At 42.0% G+C, this 22,271-nt stretch overlaps 1 protein-coding gene across 3 annotated transcripts in view; it reads left to right on the forward strand.

The window, feature by feature from the left end:
* The window catches only part of sema3c (sema domain, immunoglobulin domain (Ig), short basic domain, secreted, (semaphorin) 3C), a 94,864-nt gene extending 81,474 nt beyond the window's left edge, over positions 1-13,390 (forward strand). For all 3 annotated transcript variants that reach the window (XM_073066582.1, XM_073066583.1, XM_073066581.1), the window contains exons 14-18: positions 281-322; positions 3,079-3,236; positions 5,997-6,064; positions 9,146-9,276; positions 11,511-13,390. In XM_073066582.1, coding sequence (XP_072922683.1) covers positions 281-322; positions 3,079-3,236; positions 5,997-6,064; positions 9,146-9,276; positions 11,511-11,930 — 819 coding nt within the window. In that variant the 3' untranslated portion in view covers positions 11,931-13,390. The remainder of the gene's footprint in view (positions 1-280; positions 323-3,078; positions 3,237-5,996; positions 6,065-9,145; positions 9,277-11,510) is intronic.
* The last annotated feature ends 8,881 nt before the right edge of the window (positions 13,391-22,271 follow it).

Raw genomic sequence — 22,271 nt, forward strand, 5'->3', positions numbered from 1 at the left:
AAAGTTCATATATGTCACCATATACAACCCTGATACTCATTTTTTTGCAAGCATACTCAATAAATCCATAATAGAATTAACGAAAGACCATGTCAACCTTTAAAGGGTAGTTCACAGAAAAAAAAACCATAACTTCAATAACAAACACAGAAGTTTGTATCTAGTCTATGTGCTGTTCACTCTCTGCAGAGTTAATAAAACTTTTGGAGATTTGCCAGAATGCTGACTTGGTGATATGCCAAGAATACATGAATAACTATGATTATTTTCCTTTTTATAGAATCGATCAGCCATCACAACAATGAAGATTTCATCCAAAAAGGTAAATATTTATTTTATTTGCAATCATCTCATTAAATGTATTATATGGATTTTAAGATCAATTGTTCTTAGTAAAATAGTTTCGCTGTGATGTAGCACAAATATAATGTTGTTTCTGAACAGGCACAAAATGCTTATATTATTTAGTATTGACTCTGGAGCTGCAAAAATGGAAAGATGAGATGGGAGCTCATGTTTATACATCAAATTCTACCAAGCAGAGTGAAATCACTTTTTTCAGTAATGTGATACAAAGGGGGATTCATGTTATTTCATATTTAAAAATTACAACATTATGATGCAAGTGATTACCAAACAATTTCAATGTAGAAAAATAGAGGAGATTGTCAAATTCTGGCAAGCAGTGTAACCTACTCTGTAATTTCAGGTCAAAAATGAGATTGCTAAAATAAATATTTTAGTCTTCAGCTTAATTTGGCACACTGATGAAAGAACTATATTTTTCAAGACAAATGAATTGAATTTCAAAAGTATTGCACAGCGCAGAGCCATTAGCTCGATGGAAAAGTTGAAAGAATTTGAGATCAAATTGCTTAGCTTTAATAGTAGACAAGATACAGGAATTCTTACTTGAAGATAAAAATCAGAAATTCAAAATATAATATAGTTCAGAGTTATTTTCAATGTGGGATGCTATATTTGACAAATATTGATTTATTTGAGGAAGTAGAGAGGCATTGATTGAGTCATGCATTAGATAAATATATTGCTAAGAGCCTTTAATAAGGTAGACGTTACTAAAATAACAACATCTGGAGCTAGGTTAATAACAAAAGACTGGAAAGCAAGCTGAATACAGAAGATCGTGGGTAAATCAAAGAATTGTTCAAATGGAATTGGGAGATGTATTTCATGAGTTTCAGTATGCAGCCTGATGGTTCATTTGAATTGAGAATTAGATATGTAATTTCAGCACTATTTTGTAAGTAATAAAAGGAGATTAACGACAATATACAGGAAAGCCTGCAGAATCAAAGTTCAAAAGTTCAAAGTAAGTTTAATATCAAAGTACATATGAGACACCATATACAATCCTAAAATTCCTTTTCTTGCGAGCATTCACGTTAGATACAAGAAACACACTAAAGACAATGAAAGACCATGCCCAACTTGAACAGGCAACAGCCAATGTGCAAAAAAAAACAACAAACAACAAAAAAGGAAGAAAAAAATAATAAAGAAATAAACAATAAATATCAAGAACATGAAATGAAGAGTCCTTGAAAGTGAATCCATCGGTTATAGGAACAGTTCAATGATGGGGCAAGTGAAGTTTAGTGAAGATATACCCACTGATTCAAGAGCCTAACAGCTGAGGGGTAACTGTCCCTGAACTTGGTGATGTGGGTCCTGTGGCTCCTACAGCTCCTGTACCTTCTTCCTGATGGCAGTGGCGAAAAGAGAGCATGGCCCAGATGGTGGAGTCTTTGATGATAGATGCTGCTTTCCTGCAATTAACTGGAAATTAATTCCATTATGGATAAGAATGGTGTAGTAGATTTTGGAAGAACAAATCAGGATGAAACAGATTCACTGGAAAATAACTATCTAAAGGGGGAAAACAATAACATATGGGTTACATGCAAATATCACTAAAATTAGTGAGATAGGATTATCTCCAAAGGCTTGCATTCGTCCTAAAACAATAAAATTTAATTGCAAAAAGCTTAAGTGTGACATCTTGCTTAGGCAATATCTGTATTACTGTTAACAATACTGGTCTCCATATTATCAAAGGAGAGACAATGGAGAAGGTACAAAACAATTTACTGAAGTGAAACTAATATTCAGTGATTCTATCAGTCAAAAGAGATTACAGCTCTTTGTCTTTGAAAATAGAGGCCAAAATCGAAACTGTATGGATTGGATTGGAAAGAATTTTCCAGTTGCAGGTGTGACCAGAACAGATGGTGTCTTTATAGCATGGCATCAATAAATCCAATAAGGAGTTTTGGGGAGCCTTTCACCCTGAAAATGCTTATAAAATACAACCCACTTTAACAAGATCAGCTGACTTTACTAATAAACAGAGCTGTGCAAAAGAACTGGGCACATATTTATAGCTAGGTGCCTGAGAGTTTTTCACAAAATTGTAGTAATTTTATGTACTGCTGCCACAAAAAACAATCATGACCTGTGAGTGATGATAAACCTGATTCTGATATGGGTCTCAACTGTGGACTGAGAGAGGGAAAGAGGCAGGGAGAAGTGAATCATTGTTGGGAAAAGGAGAAGGGAGGGGATGGGAAGCACTGGCGAGACAGACAATCTGTAATGATCAATTAACCAATTGTTTGGAATCAAACAAGGTGTTTGGAATCAGACACCTTGCCTGGTGTCTCAGGGCTGAGTGTGTCTGCACCCTTGCCAACCCCTTCCCTGGCATTCCTTCTCTGCCACCTGTCCCGCACCCCTCCCACGGCGCTCCACTCTCTCCATTCCCAGCATCCTTTGGTCCCACCAGATTTACAAACTCACTTTCTGCTACAAGTTGACAAATACAGTTCTGCGTAAATATGTTAGGCACCCTACCTATACACATATAGATGTGCCTAAGCCTTTCACATAGTACTGTAGATGCATTTAAGAGATTGGATAAGTGAGAAGGGCAAAACTATGGAAACACATAAGTCCATCTTGACCCTGCTTGTTGAACTGTGTCAGAAGTAGGTTGTTTTCAGTCAACAAGATAAAAAGTTATCAGCTGTATTAACCACCATCATCTATTTGTTTCAGCAACAACTATACGTTAGCTCTGATGAAGGAATTGCCCAGGTGTCCTTCCATCGCTGCCATGTCTACGGTGCAGCTTGTGCTGACTGCTGCTTGGCCAGAGACCCCTACTGTGCCTGGGATGGCAAATCATGCTCCAGGTTTTATCTGTCTGGCAAAAGGTCAGTGAAACAGCAGGTGTTGCATGGTCCTAATAAAAGAGGTATACATTCAGCAATCAACTGACTTGAAAATTACTCAAATAGATACTTCAGTTAAAGCATAGAAACATAGAAAACCTACAGCACAATACAGGCCCTTCGGCCCACAAAGCTGTGCTGAACATGTCCCTACCTTAGAAATTACCTACGGTTACCTATAGTCTTCTATTTTTCTAAGCTCCATGTACCTGTCCAGGAGTCTCTTAAAAGACCCTATCGTATCCTTCTCCACCACCATTGCCAGTAGCCCATTCCACGCACTCACCACTCTCCGTGTAAAAAAAACTTATCCCTGACATCTCCTCTGTACCTACTTCCAAGCAGCTTAAAACTGTGCCCTCTCGTGTTAGCCATTTCAGCCCTGGGAAAAAGCCTCTGACTATCCACATGATCAATGCCTCTCATCATCTTACACACCTCTATCAAGTCACCTGTCATCCTCCATTGCTCCAAGGAGAAAAGACCGAGTTCACTCAACCTATTCTCATTAGGCATGGTCCCCAATCCAGGCAACATCCTTGTAAATCTCCTCTGCACCCTTTCTATGATTTCCACATCCTTCCCGTAGTGAGGTGACCAGAACTGAGCACAGTACTCCAAGTAGGGTCTGACCAGGGTCCTATATAGCTGCAACATTGCCTCTCAGCTCCTAAACTCAGTCCCAAGGTTGATGAAGGCTAATGCACCGAATGCCTTCTTAACCACAGAGTCAACCTGCGCAGCAGCTTTGAGTGTCCTATGGACTCGGACGCCAAGATCCCTCTGATCTTCCACGCTGCCAAGAGTCTTACCATTAATACTATATTCTGCCATCATATTTGACCTACCAAAATGAACCACCTCACATTTATCTGGGTTGAACTCCATCTGCCACTTCTCGGCCCAGCTTTGCATCCTATCAATATCCCGCTGTAGCCTCTAACAACCCTCCACACTATCCACATCACACCCAAACTTTGTGTCATCAGCAAATTTACTAACTCATCCCTCCACTTCCTCATCCAGGTCATTTATAAAAATCACAAAGAGTAGGGGTCCCAGAGCAGATCCCTAAGGCACACCACTGGTCACCAACCTCCATGCAGAATATGACCCATCTACAACCACTTCTTGCCTTCTGTAGGCAAGACAGTTCTGGAACCTCAAATCAATGTCCCCTTGGATCCCATGCCTCCTTACTTTCTCAATATGCCTTGCATGGGGTACCTTATCAAATGCCTTGCTGGAATCTATATACGCTACTTCTTCTACTCTACCTTCATCAATGTGTTTAGCCACATCCCCAAAAAATTCAATCAGGTTTGTAAGGCATGACCTGCCTTTGACAAAGATATGCTGGCTATTCCTAATCATATTATCCCTCTCCAAATGTTCATAGATCCTGCCTCTCAGGATCTTCTCCATCAACTTACCAACCACTGAAGTAAGAGTTTTTATATGTTTATATTCATGTATATACATATTTAATATTTATATTTGTGTCCTGTGTGGGGTTTCAAAGATTATGTTAAGCCATTGAGTTAAAGAAGTTTGCAGCTCAAAAAGAAATCTATAAGACTATTGCCCTGTTCCTCCTCCTTAGGCCAGATGATACTGGAACCACCAAACCCTGCTAGGCAGGTTTCTCTGGATACCTTGTCTGTAAAACCAAGGGGCCTTCAGATCAACCATCTGAATCCTAACGATTGGGCAACCATGGTCTCAGTTCAGCCATTCAAGTAAACAAGCAGTGTCCCTGTTGACATGAAAGCAGTTCTGTAATGCTGAAATTGCAAGGGAAGGGACAAACTCATAATTAGTATTTTAAGTGTAGAGTATTTGTCACATTCTCTAGGGCCAGCGCTGATTTGAATAGAGCTTTCATCCCCATGAAAGGCGATGTATTCACCAGCCTGAGGAGAATGGCTCTGTTTTTAATGAGAGTTTCTGAATAGGTGTGCAATTTGGAGCTGTAAGGGGAATATCAAACACTGAACCAGCACATTACACCCATGAATGATTCCTTTCGAGTTTTACTTTTGATTAAACTAATCGCTTATTCAGACTCTGCTCATAATCGCCATTGCACACATTTGTGGAGCAGATGAGGTTGAAATGTTTTTCAGTGAGGACGGCAGCAGCAGCAGAAGTGGAGAGGTAATAAGATATTTAAATTGAGGATTCAACTCAGGACTCAAATGATGCCAAATGACACAACCAATCTGCTCAGTTTAACACTGATGAATTCCCAGTTGGGCCGTTAAGTAAGAAGTTCAACATTTAAAGGAAGGAGACAAACAAACTATTCTTTGCGGTCTTCCCTGTAGATGGATTGAAGTTTCCTAATAACCTACTTATAACAAGACAGCTTGACCTCTCACATGTCCAATTGCCTGTTGACTGACTTTGTGCTTACGCAAAATGAAAACTTCCCCATGAGCGAAGAAATTCTGGATTATTAGGCAATAGTAGTTTCTTTCCTGAAATTGAACAAAGCTAGCTTGTTTCAAAGAAAACTTCACCTTTTAACGAACAATTTCCTCGAAGCGTAGCAAGATAAATTTTGACCTTCATGCCAAGGCTGGAATCTGCTGCCGAAACCTGCAACTTTCTGCAGAACCTATCCTGAATAAGCCCACTATGCAGATGGAAGATCTCTTCTGTCACCTTTGAGCTCATGAGGTGGTCAGAGATACCCGCAGAGCAAACCTCATCATTATTCTCTTTATGTTCTGGTCACAGGAGGAGTCGTAGGCAGGATGTGAGACATGGCAACCCAATGACTCAGTGCAGAGGCTTTAATCTGAAAGGTAAGCATTACACTCTGCTATGAGTGATGGGACAGTTATTTACACTGCAAAGTTAGGTATGGAATACCCCAAATTCCTTATCAACACAAAGTAACAGGAAGTAAGTTAGATGTTCCAAATTAGCATTTGTTTAAAATAAAGAAAAAGGGACATGGAAAATACAGTACGCAGTATCGAGGGAGATTTTGGCCAGCTGTTGGTTTTCACTTCATGTGAACTTCTTCACACTTAGATTCCAGCCCCATCAACACATTCTTCTGTTCTTTTATTTCCCCTTGTATTAATTTGACATTTTCTTAACTGCAGCAGTTACTTTCTGCAGAGATGAGTTCCACACTCTCACTACTCTGCAGATAGAGAAATTTCTCCTAAATTCCCTGCGATATGTGTGAGTCACAATCTTATACATAAAGACCCTCGTTCTTGTCTTGCCTGTAGGAGAAAATATTTTCTTTCTATCAACAAACCCTTACGCAATCTTAAAGGTATTCATCACATTTACTGGAAAAAGGATCCCAGACTGTTGAGTTATTTCTTTAAAACATCTGAAGTGTCAGCTCAGTGTTTTTTTTAAAGACCTCTCAACTTCCTCTTTCTCCTGTTTATGTTCTAGAGATGGAACTGTTCACTGCAGTCCCAAATGTAAGCAACGCATAAGTGAACATTGGACAAATTTATTTGTGTAATTTCTCCTTAGTTCCTGACTCTTAGTTAAAATTTAATTCATTAGCATGTTGTGGCATCAGAACATTTTGAGTCTGGGTATGTTCTGGGAACATTACATCCTAAAATACTTCTTGTTCATTATAACCTGGAGATAACTGTTGGCAATATTAATAGACAAGTATTAGTCACACACATTCCTTTGTCTGCTCTGGTAGTGAAGGGAGTGACCCAGTTCAAATGCTGGATAAACAAGTGCCACATGAATAAGGTAGATACTTGTCCAATGATCACTTCAGGATGATATTGTTCAAGACTGCATAAGTTATTATTTTTTAGTTTTTTTATTCTGGGGTGACCGACTTCTTGCCTTCAAGTGTGCTCAGTGTTTGCACTTGTACCTGTTGACTAGACCTAAGTCGATTCATTGGCTCAGCGTTTGCATACTAGTGAGTTAATAGTATCGGTGGAATATGGTAAATTTTGGCAATCATTCATCACACTTCCTGTCTGAGTACATTGCTGTCATTCTCCCAACCACCCAGATGTGAATACTCTGCAGTTGTGCTTGCTTGGAGTTTTTTCACAAAGCTGAACAAACTCAATCTCCTGGTCTTATTACAGCACGTCTTTTAAGTCCACTGCATGTTTTACAAGTTCACCCTCACTGCTCCCTGGGTGTTTTTACTATATTTTTGTGGCATGGCTGGAAGTCCTTGTCTGTGTGTAATTTAGGCAAAGTACATTCCATTTTGACTCATCTTCTAATTTGGGAGCCAAGAAACATAAATGTCATCTTGGCAAAGTATCGTCAGAAAAAGGTCAAAGAATTACCCACCTAGTAAACGATAAGCAAATACTTTTTACATGCCATACCAAAATTACAAACTATTTATAAAACTATAGATAAAGAAGAATCCCCCTAGAGTTTTCCATCTTCTTCTGGAATCCCATTCCTTTAAAAAAGAGAGCAGAGATTTTATGAAGTACATTTGAAAGCTGCAGCCTGTCTGTGCTTTCACACTGACATTCATAGACAAAATGGAGCAGTCAGTAGACCCAAGTTACATTGCCAGGCATGCTGTGTTGTGCTGTAAATCAAGAGATGAATGTTAGGAGTTGTGTCCCTGCATGTGCTAGCTTGCCTGCTGGGCTCCACCCCTGGTCTGCATATTTTTAATGTTATCAGAGCTGATGGGAGTGCCTGTTTCTTATCATTACAGAAACCTGAAAAACAGAAAAATGCATTCTATGAAGTATTTTCTCCTGGGTCTTAACCACACTATTAAACAGTATCTCAGACTTTCGACTCTGGATATTTTTCTTTGCAGCTGGCAAATTCTTTACCGGCCTTCAGTAGCGTCTTCAATAACCTTAGTTTATTTTTCGTTTTTCTTACCCTTAAAATATGACCTTTTTCTTCCATTATAAGCTGTTCTGAAAGTATAACTAATTTCTTGATAATGTAATGTCGTGTCAGCTGCTAGAAAAAGACCCTTTCGAGTCTACCTATTCTCACAGTTGCTTGCATTGGTGATGTGCACTGGTGTACTGAAAGATCATACATAACACATGCCAAACTATTGACTGTATAAAAATAACTAACATAACCAAGCCATTGTATAGGAAAGTAATTATTGCAGCCGAAAAATTTCAGAGCATCTATCTCACTTTCATTCACCATTTGCTATCAAAATTATTCATTATCAACTTCCCTTCACAAATCACAATTTTGAAAGCTCAAGTTCTGAATGAGACACTCTTTCGGATGTTTGCCTGAGTTATCATGTGTGGAATTTGCTTCAAGAAAAATATAAAACTGTTAACTTATCATTGTGTATCAGTGGGAGGAAAAATTGAATTACAGTTTTGAATTGGAATGTACTTAAAGCATTTTAATTACACAAAATGCACTTAAATTTGTGCAAAATGTCCCCTCAGTTTGTCTGTTTCTATTTATTTGCAAGCCTTAACTTCCATAAACTCATCAGCATCTGTTTTGATACAAAATCAAAGTCCATCCAAATATTATAGATTATTTGCATATATGCCTTTTTCTGAAATTATATGCCACCAAAGAGAAGTTACAGTATTGGGAAAAGAAATTCTGGGAGGCAGGATTAATTGGCACCTTGAGATCTAGGGATGGTTTGCATATGACAAAATAGAAGTCTTGCCTGACTAATCTAGTAGTCACCTCCTTGAAAAATTCTGAATAATTTGATAACAGAGCATGCTTGTCACGTCATGGTCCACATGGACTTCAGTCGGCTTTTCATGTCCCACTGGTCCAAAAGAATAGAACCTGTGGCATCCAGGAATATTTTGCATTGCGGTCAACAGTTCAAGCTTCTTGACTCTTAATTAGTAATGTAATACATGTGTCGCAAGTATGTTTAAGATGTGTATTAATCTCAGCGTACAGAAACGCTGCTGAGTTTCTGCAATACGGAGTGAAAAACAGCACTGCCTTCCTCGAGTGCACGCCGAAGTCACCCCAAGCATCCGTCAAATGGTTGATGCAGAAGGAAAATGACAGAAGAAAGGAAGTGAGTACTTTTAATCAACATTTTCAACTTCACATCTCACATTTCAAGTATTCACTTTTGTTTTACTTCATCTTCTGGAATCTTCAGAATCTGTTTGTTATTTCCAAGTTAAATTGCTCCAGTCGGATCTATTTTCATTCGCCCTCCTTTATTAGACTCCATTCATCTTTTTATCTCTCCACCTTTCCTTTAGTTCCCCCATCCGTTCATCCTTTCTCTGCACCTTAAACCTAGTTTTTCGTTTAAATCTATGTTCTGTGTTCGGAAGGGTCATTGGCCTGATATGTTAACTCTCTCTCTCTCACGCTCACTACCCCAGGTGCTACCTGACCATTTGGCTATTTCCACGATATTCCATTTTGATTTCTGTTCAATCAACAATGGCGTGAACCTCTGCAGCATTTCCCCTTCAACTTTACCCCTGATTAAAGGTTGTCAGTGTGCTCCTTGGCTCCCCCTTTTACGGGGGCAATAGCTAGCAATGTGCATGAATGATCTTAGAAATGTTTCTCAAGTTATTAAAGAAAAGTATTCCTGCTGTGTCCAGACTACGTGATGTTTATATCAATAATGCAGGATGGTTCTTCATCAGACTCGAGTGGGATTACCTCTGGACTGGGAATATTAGGCCTTCTCATCTCTGTTTCTGACTTCACAGGCACATTTGCAGAGTGGAACCTTCTCACATTAACGTGACCATAGGTTGGTCCCGGTGATCACATATCTGCCATCTGTGCAAACCAAGAGAATTCCCCTGCCTGCAAGATAATATTCATTTCCCCAGGGAAGAATAGGCGAAGTACTCTGTCATTTTGTCAAAGTGACATCAGATGGAACAAATGAAAATATGTTTCACCAGGCGTTCTTTTAATGGGCTGCTGCTTTTTAATCAAGTGAGGCTTGCCATGCCTAAAATTCCATTCTCCGTCAGTGCACCATCCGTAACAGCTTTGCCTCCACACATTCCAGAGCGGAGCCAAGAGAATGGAGGAGCTCTCCTCCCTCCCTCGCCTCCGTTTTGGTATCAGCAGAAAAAGATAAACTGTTCTCCTAAATCTCATCACTTCGCCATTTCCCACTTCCTTGGTAGATGCTCAGTCGACCCTTCTCATGTCGCTGCGCTTTAGCAGGTTGCCTTGTTGTCGAGCCCATTAAGCTGCTTTTCCAACATTAAAGCTAACAGCTGGATGAGGGTTGCTGCTGTCTGCCGAGAAAGGTCACCGAATAATCTGTTCGTGGGTCCGTTCATTAACAAGATGTGTGTGTCTGAACATTGAATTGTGTCAAGATTTTGATATTTTTTATTTCTTTAATCTTATGGATTTACTGATTACTTTAATTTACAGGTTGAGTCTGCAGTAAAGAAGGCAAATGAAATGTTGGCATTTATTTCAAGGGGAGTAGAATATAAAAGCAAGGAGATAACGCTGAAGCTTTATAAGACACTAGTCAGGCCGCACTTGGAGTATTGTCAACAGTTTTGGGCCCCATATCTCAGAAAGGATGTGTTGTCATTGGAGACAGTCCAGAGGAGGTTCATGAGGATGATTCCAGGAATGAAGGGATTAACATATGAGGAGTATTTGGCAGCTTTGGACCTGTACTCACTGGAACTTAGATAGGACCAGATAGGGTGGGTGTGAAACGGATGTTTCCTATGGTGGGGGTATCCAGAACTAAAGGACACAACCTCAAAATTGAGGGGCAACCTTTTAGAACAGAAGTAAGGAGAATTCTTTTAGCCAAAGATTTGTGAAGCTGTGGAATGCTCTGCCACATACTGTGGTGGAGGCCAAGTCTGTGGGTATATTTAAGGAGGAAGTTCATCATTTCCTGATCAGTCAGGGCATCAAAGGATATGGCAAAAAGACAGGTGTCTGGGTTTGATTGGGATCTGGGATCAACCACGATGGAACGGCAGAGCAGACTTGATGGGCTGAATAGTCTAATTCTACTCCTATATCTTATAGTCTTACGGACTTCATATACTTATTGGCTTTCTTCCTTTGTTGTGGTATTGTCATTTCATATTGGTAGCCTCGTCCGGTGCTTGGGAGATTAGTTCCCAGGACTGCAAAGAGAACTAGCCAAGGCTTTCTACCAGCTTACTCTTAGTTCCTATCTATCAGTTTAGCTCTTTACAATGTGATTCAATACTAGCCATGATTTGTTCAGACATGCTTTTCTCCCTTAAGCTGCACAGCATTTTAAAATGAGTGTCTCTTTGTGCACAGGTAAAACAAGATGACAGAATTCTAGTGACCGAACATGGCCTCTTGATTCGTTCAGTACAAAGCAACGACAGAGGGATTTATCACTGTGTGGCCACTGAGAACAACTTTAAAAGCACAGTGACCAAGGTCAAGCTGAAGGTTGTTGACACAGAATTGCTTTCCTCCAAAATTAGCAAAGGAACACCGTGGCCTTGGAGCGCTGCCAACGACTTGGGGGGAGTGCAGGTCCTTCACAAGGATCTGGTAGGACTATTTAGTTACTCTGAAATGCAGGCGATCAATAAGTACTGTAAAGAGAGTTGGCACAAGCAGAGAAAGAGTGGGGAGGGACTATCAATTAGAATAGATCATTCAAAATTAAAGGCCCTCATTGACAGAAGAAAAAGTCGGAACAGAAGAAACCATTTGCCTGTTACTTAGAGGACTGCCTACAAAGAATGTCTTTGTCAGTATGAATCTATTTAATATGAATTGTACAGAACACATCTGTAGTCATTTTCTTCTATTTTTATCTTTTCAAAATACAAATAAATTCTTACTGCCTGTGCATGCCATAATTAACAGAACAGTTCGGTTTAATACTTCTTTGTATGTAATGTCCAAATGTACATTTAGTTTTAATTTCATGTCTAGTTAGAATCACTTGGAAGGCAGTTGTACTCTGCTGAAACATTTAAACTTAATTCAGGGCTCTGCCTTAATCTGTAATCTAAAGCTGCTCTATCTCCTTGACTTCCAACCACTTCAGTCTAGGCAAAGGAGCCAAACATAGGACTAGTTCATCACAATTTAGTGGTCAGGCTGGCTGAAACATTCAATTCATTTTCATGAGAACATGTATGATTAGTTTGGAATGGTACTAGTCATGACAATGTGCTATAGGGAGAGTCAGGAACACCGAAGACATAATAGAACTTGTGCTTTAATGTTATAATTATGTGAAATGTGAGGGGGTTGATATCTTAAGAACAAAACCTAGAGGGAAATTATCTTAAGAAATCAATTCACTAAATATTAAATATACTTCAATTTATCGTAAATAGCTGTTATACTGTAGAAAATGATGTTACTTTGAAAATGTAAAGCTGCTGTATATCAGAAGTATTGACAGGACATATTGGAAGGACACAACAATCCAGTCATCTTTTGCAAAGAAGTTAATGTTAGCATCACACATTAAACTTTCAGGTTCTAAAGACCCGTTAATTGATTTGCTGTGAGTTTGTAATAGTTGCTGTTCCTATTTCAAACTCGGTTTTGTTTTGTAATTGCATTTCCCCTTATCCAGTTTGAGATGCAACAAATTTTTTAAAAATCACTATTGTCCTTCGTGAAACGAATAATCCACAATGAAAACAGAACAATATGTGGTCATTTAATAAAAATGAATTTTCGTTAGGTAAGCGACTATTGAGTCTACACGTTGCCAAACTTAACGACATATAGATTAACGTTGTGGAACATAAGCTACACCAGAAAAAAACCACAAATGATATCAAATATCTCTAGCATTCCTGCTAGGACTTAACTGTAAAAATAAATGTGTTATGTGTCTTTATTGTGAATGTTTAAGATATTATTTAGTATGTTTAAATGTTTTGGTATGTTTAAATGTTGTTTGGTATGCTGTAATGTGTAGATTGGGGGCAAATAGTATTTCTGTCTGCCAGTGTAAGCTGCAAGCTCAAATATCTTTGTACAGTTTTTATGAAAATTACATTGCTGTCATAGAAAGGGCAAATTGAACAGAACTTTTTGTTCATATAAAATAGTGATTAACATGATGAAATATAGATTAAATTCTCCTGATCTAAATTATGTAAAACATGACACAGTGTACTTTCATGGTGATGATAATAAATCTTCAAAGACACAGTGAATCTTTACTAACATGTATGTTCTTTCCAGTTTGCTGCATGCCGTGCATTACAAGAACGATTGTTCTTTTCCTCATTCCAGGATATAATGAAGCAGATTAATAGACAGCTGTCTTTATTTTATTTTATTTTATGTATTCAGACGCTGTGCAGAACAGGCCCTTCCCACATCCAGTAAACCACCTATTTAACCTTAGCTTAATGACAGGACCATTTACAATAAACAACTAAACTCCTAACCGGTTTGTTTCTGGAATGTGGGAGGGAGCTGGAGGAAGTCCACGCGTTCATGGGGAGGATGTACAAACTCTTTGTGGAATGCATGGGAATTGAACTATGACTGTAACTGTGTCGCGCTAACTGCTACACTACCTTAGCGCCCCAAAGGATCTGGTCTTAAAGTATCCTTGTCCTTTCCACTTCCACCACCTAACAAATGGAGCATTTCCAATCAGAGTCCCAGGAGAGAAGGCAATGAAAGATGTTTCCTTTGACCACCTTATCCCACAGGTAACAAGACCAGTAATGTGGATGGAATTGGATTTGGTTTATTTTTGCCACATGCCTATACTGAGGACATTGAAAGTCCAGTATAATTCTCATACAGGTCAAGACATTACACAGTGCATTAAGGTAGAACAAGGTAAAACAATAACAGAAGGCAAGATGGTGCCAGCGATCAACAGCGATGTCTTGCAGAGAGCTCACAAAACTACTAGATACTCGAGGGGATATAACTCCTCTGAACTGCGATCACTGCAGTCAGTCATTTCCCTTTTAAGTATGTACTTTTGAACTGACTAAACAATTTGGTGCCTTTGCAATCTCCTAGGAGATTCAGCAAACTAGACTTTCAAAAGTGCAGGGACGGCCGGGGCATCCATCGCTGGGATGAATGCTGCGTTGAGGCCTGATAGCGGATGAGAAAGTTGTGGTTGGCTCTATTACTCCATGCTGATGAAAGTGCTGAGCAAGATTTTGTCGTGGATGAGAACGGAAAACAAGCAGGTATTCAGCACCGTCTGCCCATATTTTGACTTGTCTCCCTTTCTTCTCAGCACTACAGTCGGGGGGGGAGGACAGAGCAGGAGGCTTGGGAGCAGTAGTTGCCCTGTATTCATTAGGGCGGTTCTCACTCACCTCATCACCGAACAGGCTCCACAGTTGCAGACTCACTTTCGGGTCCCTCCAGACATCGGGGGGCACTGTGGACCAAGACTAGCAATCCCCATGTTCATTGACCGTGGTCGACAAGTCCTGTGGGCAAGGGTTGGTGACTCCCTGATGCACCATCAATAACTCTTGGAGACGTGAGGCGAGATATAGGCTTTTATTGGCTGGAAGAAAGAACAAGCAGCAAGTGACCACCACACTGCATCCTGGAAACTGAGGCCGGGGCAGTGCCTCCAATTGCCTTTATACCGGGGTCCGTGGGAGGAGCTACGGTCTGTGGGAGGAGCCACAGGAGCAGTCAGCAGGGGGGGGGTGTCCAGACAGGTATATGTAGTTCACCACACTCCCCTGCACCAACCTTCCCACCCCCTTCAGGTCAGTGAGTCCCAGGTTCCGAAATCTGTCAAAGTCTGATTTTCTAGGCCTGGAGTTCCAGATCCCATGGCTGGGTTTGATACCGAAGCTCGCAGTCTGAAGGTTGAAGCCCTGGGTCGGCGAGGCTGGAGTCGGAGTCAATGTATGTGAGTCTGCATATACACAAGTCCACTGGAGGCCGGGGGCTCCGGAGGTATGTGTGTGTAAGTGGGTGGGATGGAGGAAAGGGGCTTGTTTCGCTCTTGTTCTTTTACTTTGTTGCTGTTGTTGTGTTGTTGTTGCTTGAGTTAAGACCATATAACCATATAACAATTACAGCATAGAAACAGGCCATCTCGGCCCTTCTAGTCCATGCTGAACGCTTACTCTCACCTAGTCCCACTGACCCGCACTCAGCCCATAACCCTCCATTCCTTTCCTGTCCATATACCTATCCAATATTACTTTAAATGACAATACTGGACCTGCCTCTACCACTTCTACTGGAAGCTCATTCCACACAGCAACCACTCTCTGAGTAAAGAAATTCCCCCTCGTGTTACCCCTAAACTTTTGACCCCTAACTCTCAACTCATGTCCTTTTGTTTGAATATCCGCTACTCTCAATGGAAAAAGCCTATCCACGTCAACTCTATCTATCCCCCTCATAATTTTAATTACCTCTATCAAGTCCCCCCTCAACCTTCTACGCTCCAAAGAATAAAGGCCTAACTTGTTCAACCTTTCCCTGTAACTTAGGTGCTGAAACCCAGGTAACATTCTAGTAAATTTTCTCTGTACTCTCTCTATTTTTTTGACATCTTTCCTATCATTCGGTGACCAGAACTGTTGATGAACTGAGGGAGTTTGGGGTCCAGGTTTTGTAATTCAGGTTGATAGGGTGATTAAGGAGGTGTGCTTGCCTTTATTGGATGAGGCATTGAGTTCAAAAGTCAGGAAGTTATGCTTCAAGTTTATCAAACTCCTGTTAGGCAGCATTTTGAATAATGCTTTCCATTCCGGTCACCCCATAATTGGCAAGATGTCAAGGCTTTAGAAAGGGTGCAGAAGGGATCTATCAGGAAGCTGCCTGGTTTAGAGTGTAGGTGCTATAACAAGAGGTTGGACAAACTTAAAAAAGGCTCAAAAAGTAATCCAGGAAATTATAGACCAGTAAGTTTGACGTGTGTAGTAGATAAATTATTGGAAGGAGTACTAAGGGATAGGATCTACAAGTATTTGGATGGACACGGACTTATTAGGGAGAGTCAACATGGCTTTGTGTGTGGTAGGTCACGTTTAACAAATCTATCAGAGTTTTTTGAGGAGGTTACAAGGAAAATCGGTGAAGGGAAGTAGTGGATATTGTCTACATGGACTTCAGTAAGGCCTTTGACAAGGTCCCACATGGGAGGTTAGTTAGGAATATTCAGTCACTAGGTATACATGGTGAGGTAGTAAATTGGATTAGACATTGGCTCAATGGGAGAAGTCAGAGAGTGGTAGTGGAGGATTGCTTCTCTGAGTGGAGGCCTGTGACTAGTGGTGTGCCACAGGGATCAGTGCTGGGTCCATTGTTATTTGTCATCTATATCAATGATCTTGATGATAATGTGGTAAATTGGATCAGCAAATTTGCTGATGATACAAAGATTGGAGGTGTAGTGGGCAGTGAGGAAGGTTTTCAAAGCTTGCAGAGGGATCTGGACCAGCTGGAAAAATGGGCTAAAAAATGGCAGATGGAGTTTAATACAGACAAGTGTGAGGTATTGCACTTTGGAAGGGAAAACCAAGGTAGAACATACAAGGTAAATGGTAGGACACTGAGGAGTGCAGTAGGACAGAGGGATCTGGGAGTACAGATACATAATTCCCTAAAAGTGCCATCACAGGTAGATAGGGTTGTAAAGAGAGCTTTTGGTACATTGGCCTTTATAAATCAAAGTATTGAGTATAAGAGTTGGAATGTTATGGAGAGGTTGTATAAGGCATTGGTGAGGCCAAATTTGGAGTATTGTGTATAGTTTTGGTCACCGAATTACAGGAAGGATATTAATAAGGTTGAAAGAGTGCAGAGAAGGTTTACAAGGATGTTGCCAGGTCTTGAAAAACTGAGTTACAGAGAAAGGTTGAATAGGTTTGGACTTTATTCCCTGGAGCGTAGAAGAATAAGGGGAGACTTGATAGAGGTATATAAAATTACGATGGGTATAGATAGAGTGAATGCAAGCAGGCTTTTTCCACTGAAGCTAGGGGAGAAAAAAACCAGAGGACATGGGTTAAGGGTGAAGGAGGAAAAGTTTAAAGGGAACATGGGGGGGGGGGGGCTTCTTCACACAGAGAGTGGTGGGAGTGTGGAATGAGCTACCAGATGAAGTGGTAAATGCGGGCTCACTTTTAACATTTAAGAAAAACTTGGACAGGTACGTGGATGAGAGGTGTATGGAGGGATATGGGCCAGGTGCAGGTCAGTGGGACTAGGCAGAAAAATGGTTCAGCACAGCAAAGAAGGGCCAAAAGGCCTGTTTCTGTGCTGTAATGTTCTATGGTTCTACGGTAAACTTGAGCTGTTTTCTCTGGAGTGGCAGAAGCTGAGGGGAGATCTGATAGAGTTTTATAAGATTATGAGAAGCATTGATAGATGGACAGTATCTTTTTCTGAGAGTTGAAATCTCTAATACCAGAGGGCATGCATTTAAGGAGAGAGGGGGTAATTTCAAAGGAAATGTGAGGGGTGTTGCACCATCAATAACTCACTCTGAGACGTAAGAAGTGAGATATCGGCTTTTATTGACTGGAAGAATGAACAACACTACATCCTGGAGAATGAGGCCGGGCTCAGGCCTCAATCGCCTTTATACAGGGGTCTGTGGGAGGAGCCACAGGAGCAGTCCAGACAGGTATATGTAGTTCACCACAAGGGGCAAGTTTTTTTCACACAGTGGTGAATGCCTGGAATGTACTACCCAGTGTGGTGGTAGAGACAGATACATTAGGGATTCTTAAGAGGTGTTTGGGGGGAAATGAAAGGATATGGACACTGTGTAGGAAGAAGAGGTTAGTTTAGTTGGCTATTTGATTACTATTTTAATTGGTTCAGCACTACTTTGTGGGTTGAAAAGCCTGTTTCTGTGCTGTACTGTTCCATGTCCTTAACCCTTGATCTTGGCCTTCCTGGTTGCAGACGTATCTAAACTTTCTTCATGCATCCTGTCACGGGGCAGCAGATGAGAGTGTGTGCATAACATCACCACAGAATCTCACAGTGTGCTAGGCCCGGGACCAACGTGGCCACTGCACACTTGGCAGCAACAGTCAATCTCCATCGGTGTCTCTGAATAACTAGCCCCCTGAGTCTTCAGTCTTCCCGTGCAGACTGGGCATTTGCTTAAACAGGAAGCTTTGGTGCATGTCTCTGAGAAAAATAAAACAAATCAATATTAATTCCATTACCCTGGACAAATATTTATATGGATTGTTTAGCTATTGACTCTCGGGAGGCTCAGCACGCAAACTGTACATCTTCCCCTGTTGCTTCTCTCGGAGTGTTGTCACAGTAGCATTGCCTTTAGATTTATTCTGAGAGGAAGGGAAGGCAGAGATCTCGCAGCACAATGGAGTTTTCCATAAGCGATGACCTTTAGAGAACGGTGAATAAATCTCATCAAGATGAGGACAAAGTGGCTTTCCACAAGCCAGGTTTGCCTTCTGTGCTTAACAACGACCGCTCAGAGTAGCGACTGTGGAAGGGGTGATATCAAACTTCACTCAGAGGCCGCAGCTGCAGGAAAATATTAGCATGTCAACGCTTGTGTATCTTTCAGCAAGGCCCATTCTGATGCTAATGGTTTGTTAGGAGGTCAGCACTCTGCACGGGAGTGCTGAAATAAATCAATCTACTGAGGTTGAAAATTCCAGTGGATGAACCAGTGAAATCAGCATGGGTTTGCAACATTCCTTGCAATAAATTGAACTCCCGTTCTCGATGGATGTGCAGATATTTTGCTCTTTTTTCCGGTTCAAAGTTAATATTTAGCATTTATTTCTGCTCCCAGAGTGCAGACCGTGATGCACCATCAATAACTCACGCTGAGACTTAGGAAGTGAGATATCGGCTTTTATTGACTGAAGAACAACACTACATCCTGGGAAAATGAGGGAGAGCAGCAGACCACAGTCGCCTTTATACAGGGGTCTGTGGGAGGAGCCACAGGAGCAGTCAGCAGGGGGTCTGTGGGAGGAGCCACAGGAGCAGTCAGCAGGGGGTCTGTGGGAGGAGCCACAGGAGCAGTCAGCAGGGGGTCTGTGGGAGGAGCCACAGGAGCAGTCAGCGGGGGGTCTGTGGGAGGAGCCACAGGAGCAGTCAGCAGGGGTCTGTGGGAGGAGCCACAGGAGCAGTCAGCAGGGTCAGTGGGAGGAGCCACAGGAGCAGTCAGCAGGGGTCTGTGGGAGGAGCCACAGGAGCAGTCAGCAGGGTCAGTGGGAGGAGCCACAGGAGCAGTCAGCAGGGGGTCTGTGGGAGGAGCCACAGGAGCAGTCAGCAGGGGGGGTCTGTGGGAGGGGCCACAGGAGCAGTCAGCAGGGGGGGGTCTGTGGGAGGAGCCACAGGAGCAGTCAGCAGGGGTCTGTGGGAGGAGTCAGCAGGGGTCAGTGGGAGGAGCCACAGGAGCAGTCAGCAGGGGGTCTGTGGGAGGAGCCACAGGAGCAGTCAGCAGGGGTCTGTGGGAGGAGCCACAGGAGCAGTCAGCAGGGGTCTGTGGGAGGAGCCACAGGAGCAGTCAGCGGGGGTCTGTGGGAGGAGCCACAGGAGCAGTCAGCGGGGGTCTGTGGGAGGAGCCACAGGAGCAGTCAGCAGGGGTCTGTGGGAGGAGCCACAGGAGCAGTCAGCAGGGGTCTGTGGGAGGAGCCACAGGAGCAGTCAGACAGGTATATCTAGTTCACCACAGACCGCTGCCTGCTCCATAACTCCTCGCTGAGGGTCTGAAGACTCTCCACCAATCAGCACTCCAGTAGGCCACTCAGTCGCTGCTGTTTCACTGCATGGTATGCAAGCTCCAATGCACGGGATCAGAAAAAGCTATGGAGGGCTGTAGAATCAGTCAGCTCCATCACAAGCCTCCCCAGCATTGAGGACACCCTCAAAAAGCAGTGCCTCAACAAGGCAGCATCCATCAGTAACGACCCTCACCATCCAGGACATGTCCTCTTCTCATTAATACCATCAGGGAGGAGGTACAGGAGTCAAAACGCACACTCAATGTTTTGGGAACAGCTTCGTCCCCTCTGCCATCAGATTTCTGAATGGTCCATGAACACTACTTCACTATTTTGTGGGGGGGGTTTTGCACTATTTATTTATCTTAATATTTCTTATTGTAACCTATATTTTTTAAAGTATTGCACTGTATTGCTGCCGCAATACAACAAATTTCATGACTAACTGATTCTGATTCTGGTTCACCCCAAGGGAGTAGCGATAGCTCAGTCCACCGTGTATCACTGCCTTTTCTCAGGACAACAACCCCTGTCCTCCCACTCACCCCGTGGCTGGGGCTAAGGCCACTCATTGTCTGCTACACAACACTGACTCCTGCACTGTATGGCCAGATGACTCAGTCCAAAGCTAGGTTCTCTGGACGGAGAGATTATTGAGGGTGTCCCGTAAGGATTTCCATCACTGCAAGTTATTAGTTCTCCCACTAGCCTAGGAGGATGCACAATACAACACAAGGCACTCAGACCTCGGGCACCAAGAAAATGGACAATTGGTGTCAAGTTAATATTTGTATGGATTGTTTTATGATTTGGATTCATAAACGTGGTTTGGAAGGTTAATTAGGTGCGGTTAAGCAGATACCGAGATAATTGGTACCAAAAGGAAATTAAGAAGGGAAAGAAAGAGGAATTCTCAAACATTTTCATCCACTCGGGCGATGTGGCATCATCGTCAAAGCTGGGATTCATTGTCCATCTCTCATTGTTGGAGAACCACTGCCCTGAAGCACCCCGTGGTCTAATGCCCTTTCACTTGCATGGTGCCACACAGAGAGTACAAGGGCTTTTACCCAAAGATGGTGAAGGAGCAGCAGTTGCTGCAACCTCAACGCAGACTCTGATCAATCACTTCTCCACGCACCCGCGGCCCTGTCCTTCTAAGTGTTGGGGATCACAGGTTTGTAAGCTGCCTTGCCAATAGGCAGCAGGGAATTTTCTGGTGGGTACAGGTGCGCAGGTAATGGAGAGGGAATGGATGCTCAGGGTGCTGGGTGGAGTGCCAGTCAAAATGGCTGCTTCATTCTGGGTAGTGTTGAGCTTGGATTTTGTTGGAGCCTAACAAAATCTAATAGAGCTCATCCAAGAAGATGGAAAGAATGCTGGAAAAAACCTGCTGCACTCAAAAGGAATTGCATAATGTCAATCTACTTTTAGAGTAAATACCGTTTTTATTTCATCAGTTTGGGTTATCTAATTCGTCAAATTTGGGATTGCCTCTGATCTTCATAAATTTTCACATTTATCCAGATCATTAAACATAAAATATTAATAATAAGAAATTACTTTTTTAATTAAAAGTTCAAAGACAAACTTCACTCAGACTTGTAAAAGTAAAAAAAGAACATTTAAGATAGCAAACTTTAATGACGATCCTCCTGACAGACATTTCCTCCCGCTGGTGTCAATATGTCTGCTGCAGAGCACCAGCTTAGCTTGACATGCTTCAGCAGGGGGATTTCCCAACCTGAGAGGTGGAACTCAATGGAAGTTTGAGCTGCCTTGGAGGACTTGATGAGGACACATCTGTCAGTCACTCTGTGCATCCTTTCCCACAGCGTAACTACAGTCCCCACCGTAACTATCCAAGCTGAGTTAAACACAGTGCAGTAACTGAATAGCATTTTTAAGAGTTTGATCTGCGCTGCCGCTTTCCTATGTCCTGTCCTGAAGTGAACAGGAATCACCTGTTCTCCATGTTTAGAACTAAACAAAATGATGAGGAACAGCTTAGTGAGAGAAAGCAGAGAGTCCCCTAGGTTTCCTCCCACATTCCAAAGACATACAATTAGGGTGAGTAAGTTATGGAGATACTATGTTTGCGCCGGAAGTGTGACAAGGCTTGTGGGCTGCCCAGTGCAATCCTCGCTGATTTGGTTTATGCAATGAAGTATTTCCCTGTATGTGTCAATGTACAGAACACATGACAAATAAGGCTTACTTACTCACTTATTGCTTATTACACCAGTGTTCAGGGCAGCTGCAAAGGTCCTCCATCTCTGTCTGTCCATACGGTCACACACAGACATAGAAAGTTCTTCGTTGCTGTTTCTGGAGCAATTTTGTTTCACCAGTCAGGGTCGTT

This window comes from Hemitrygon akajei, chromosome 14 (assembly GCF_048418815.1).
Source record: "Hemitrygon akajei chromosome 14, sHemAka1.3, whole genome shotgun sequence".
NCBI lineage: Eukaryota > Metazoa > Chordata > Chondrichthyes > Myliobatiformes > Dasyatidae > Hemitrygon > Hemitrygon akajei.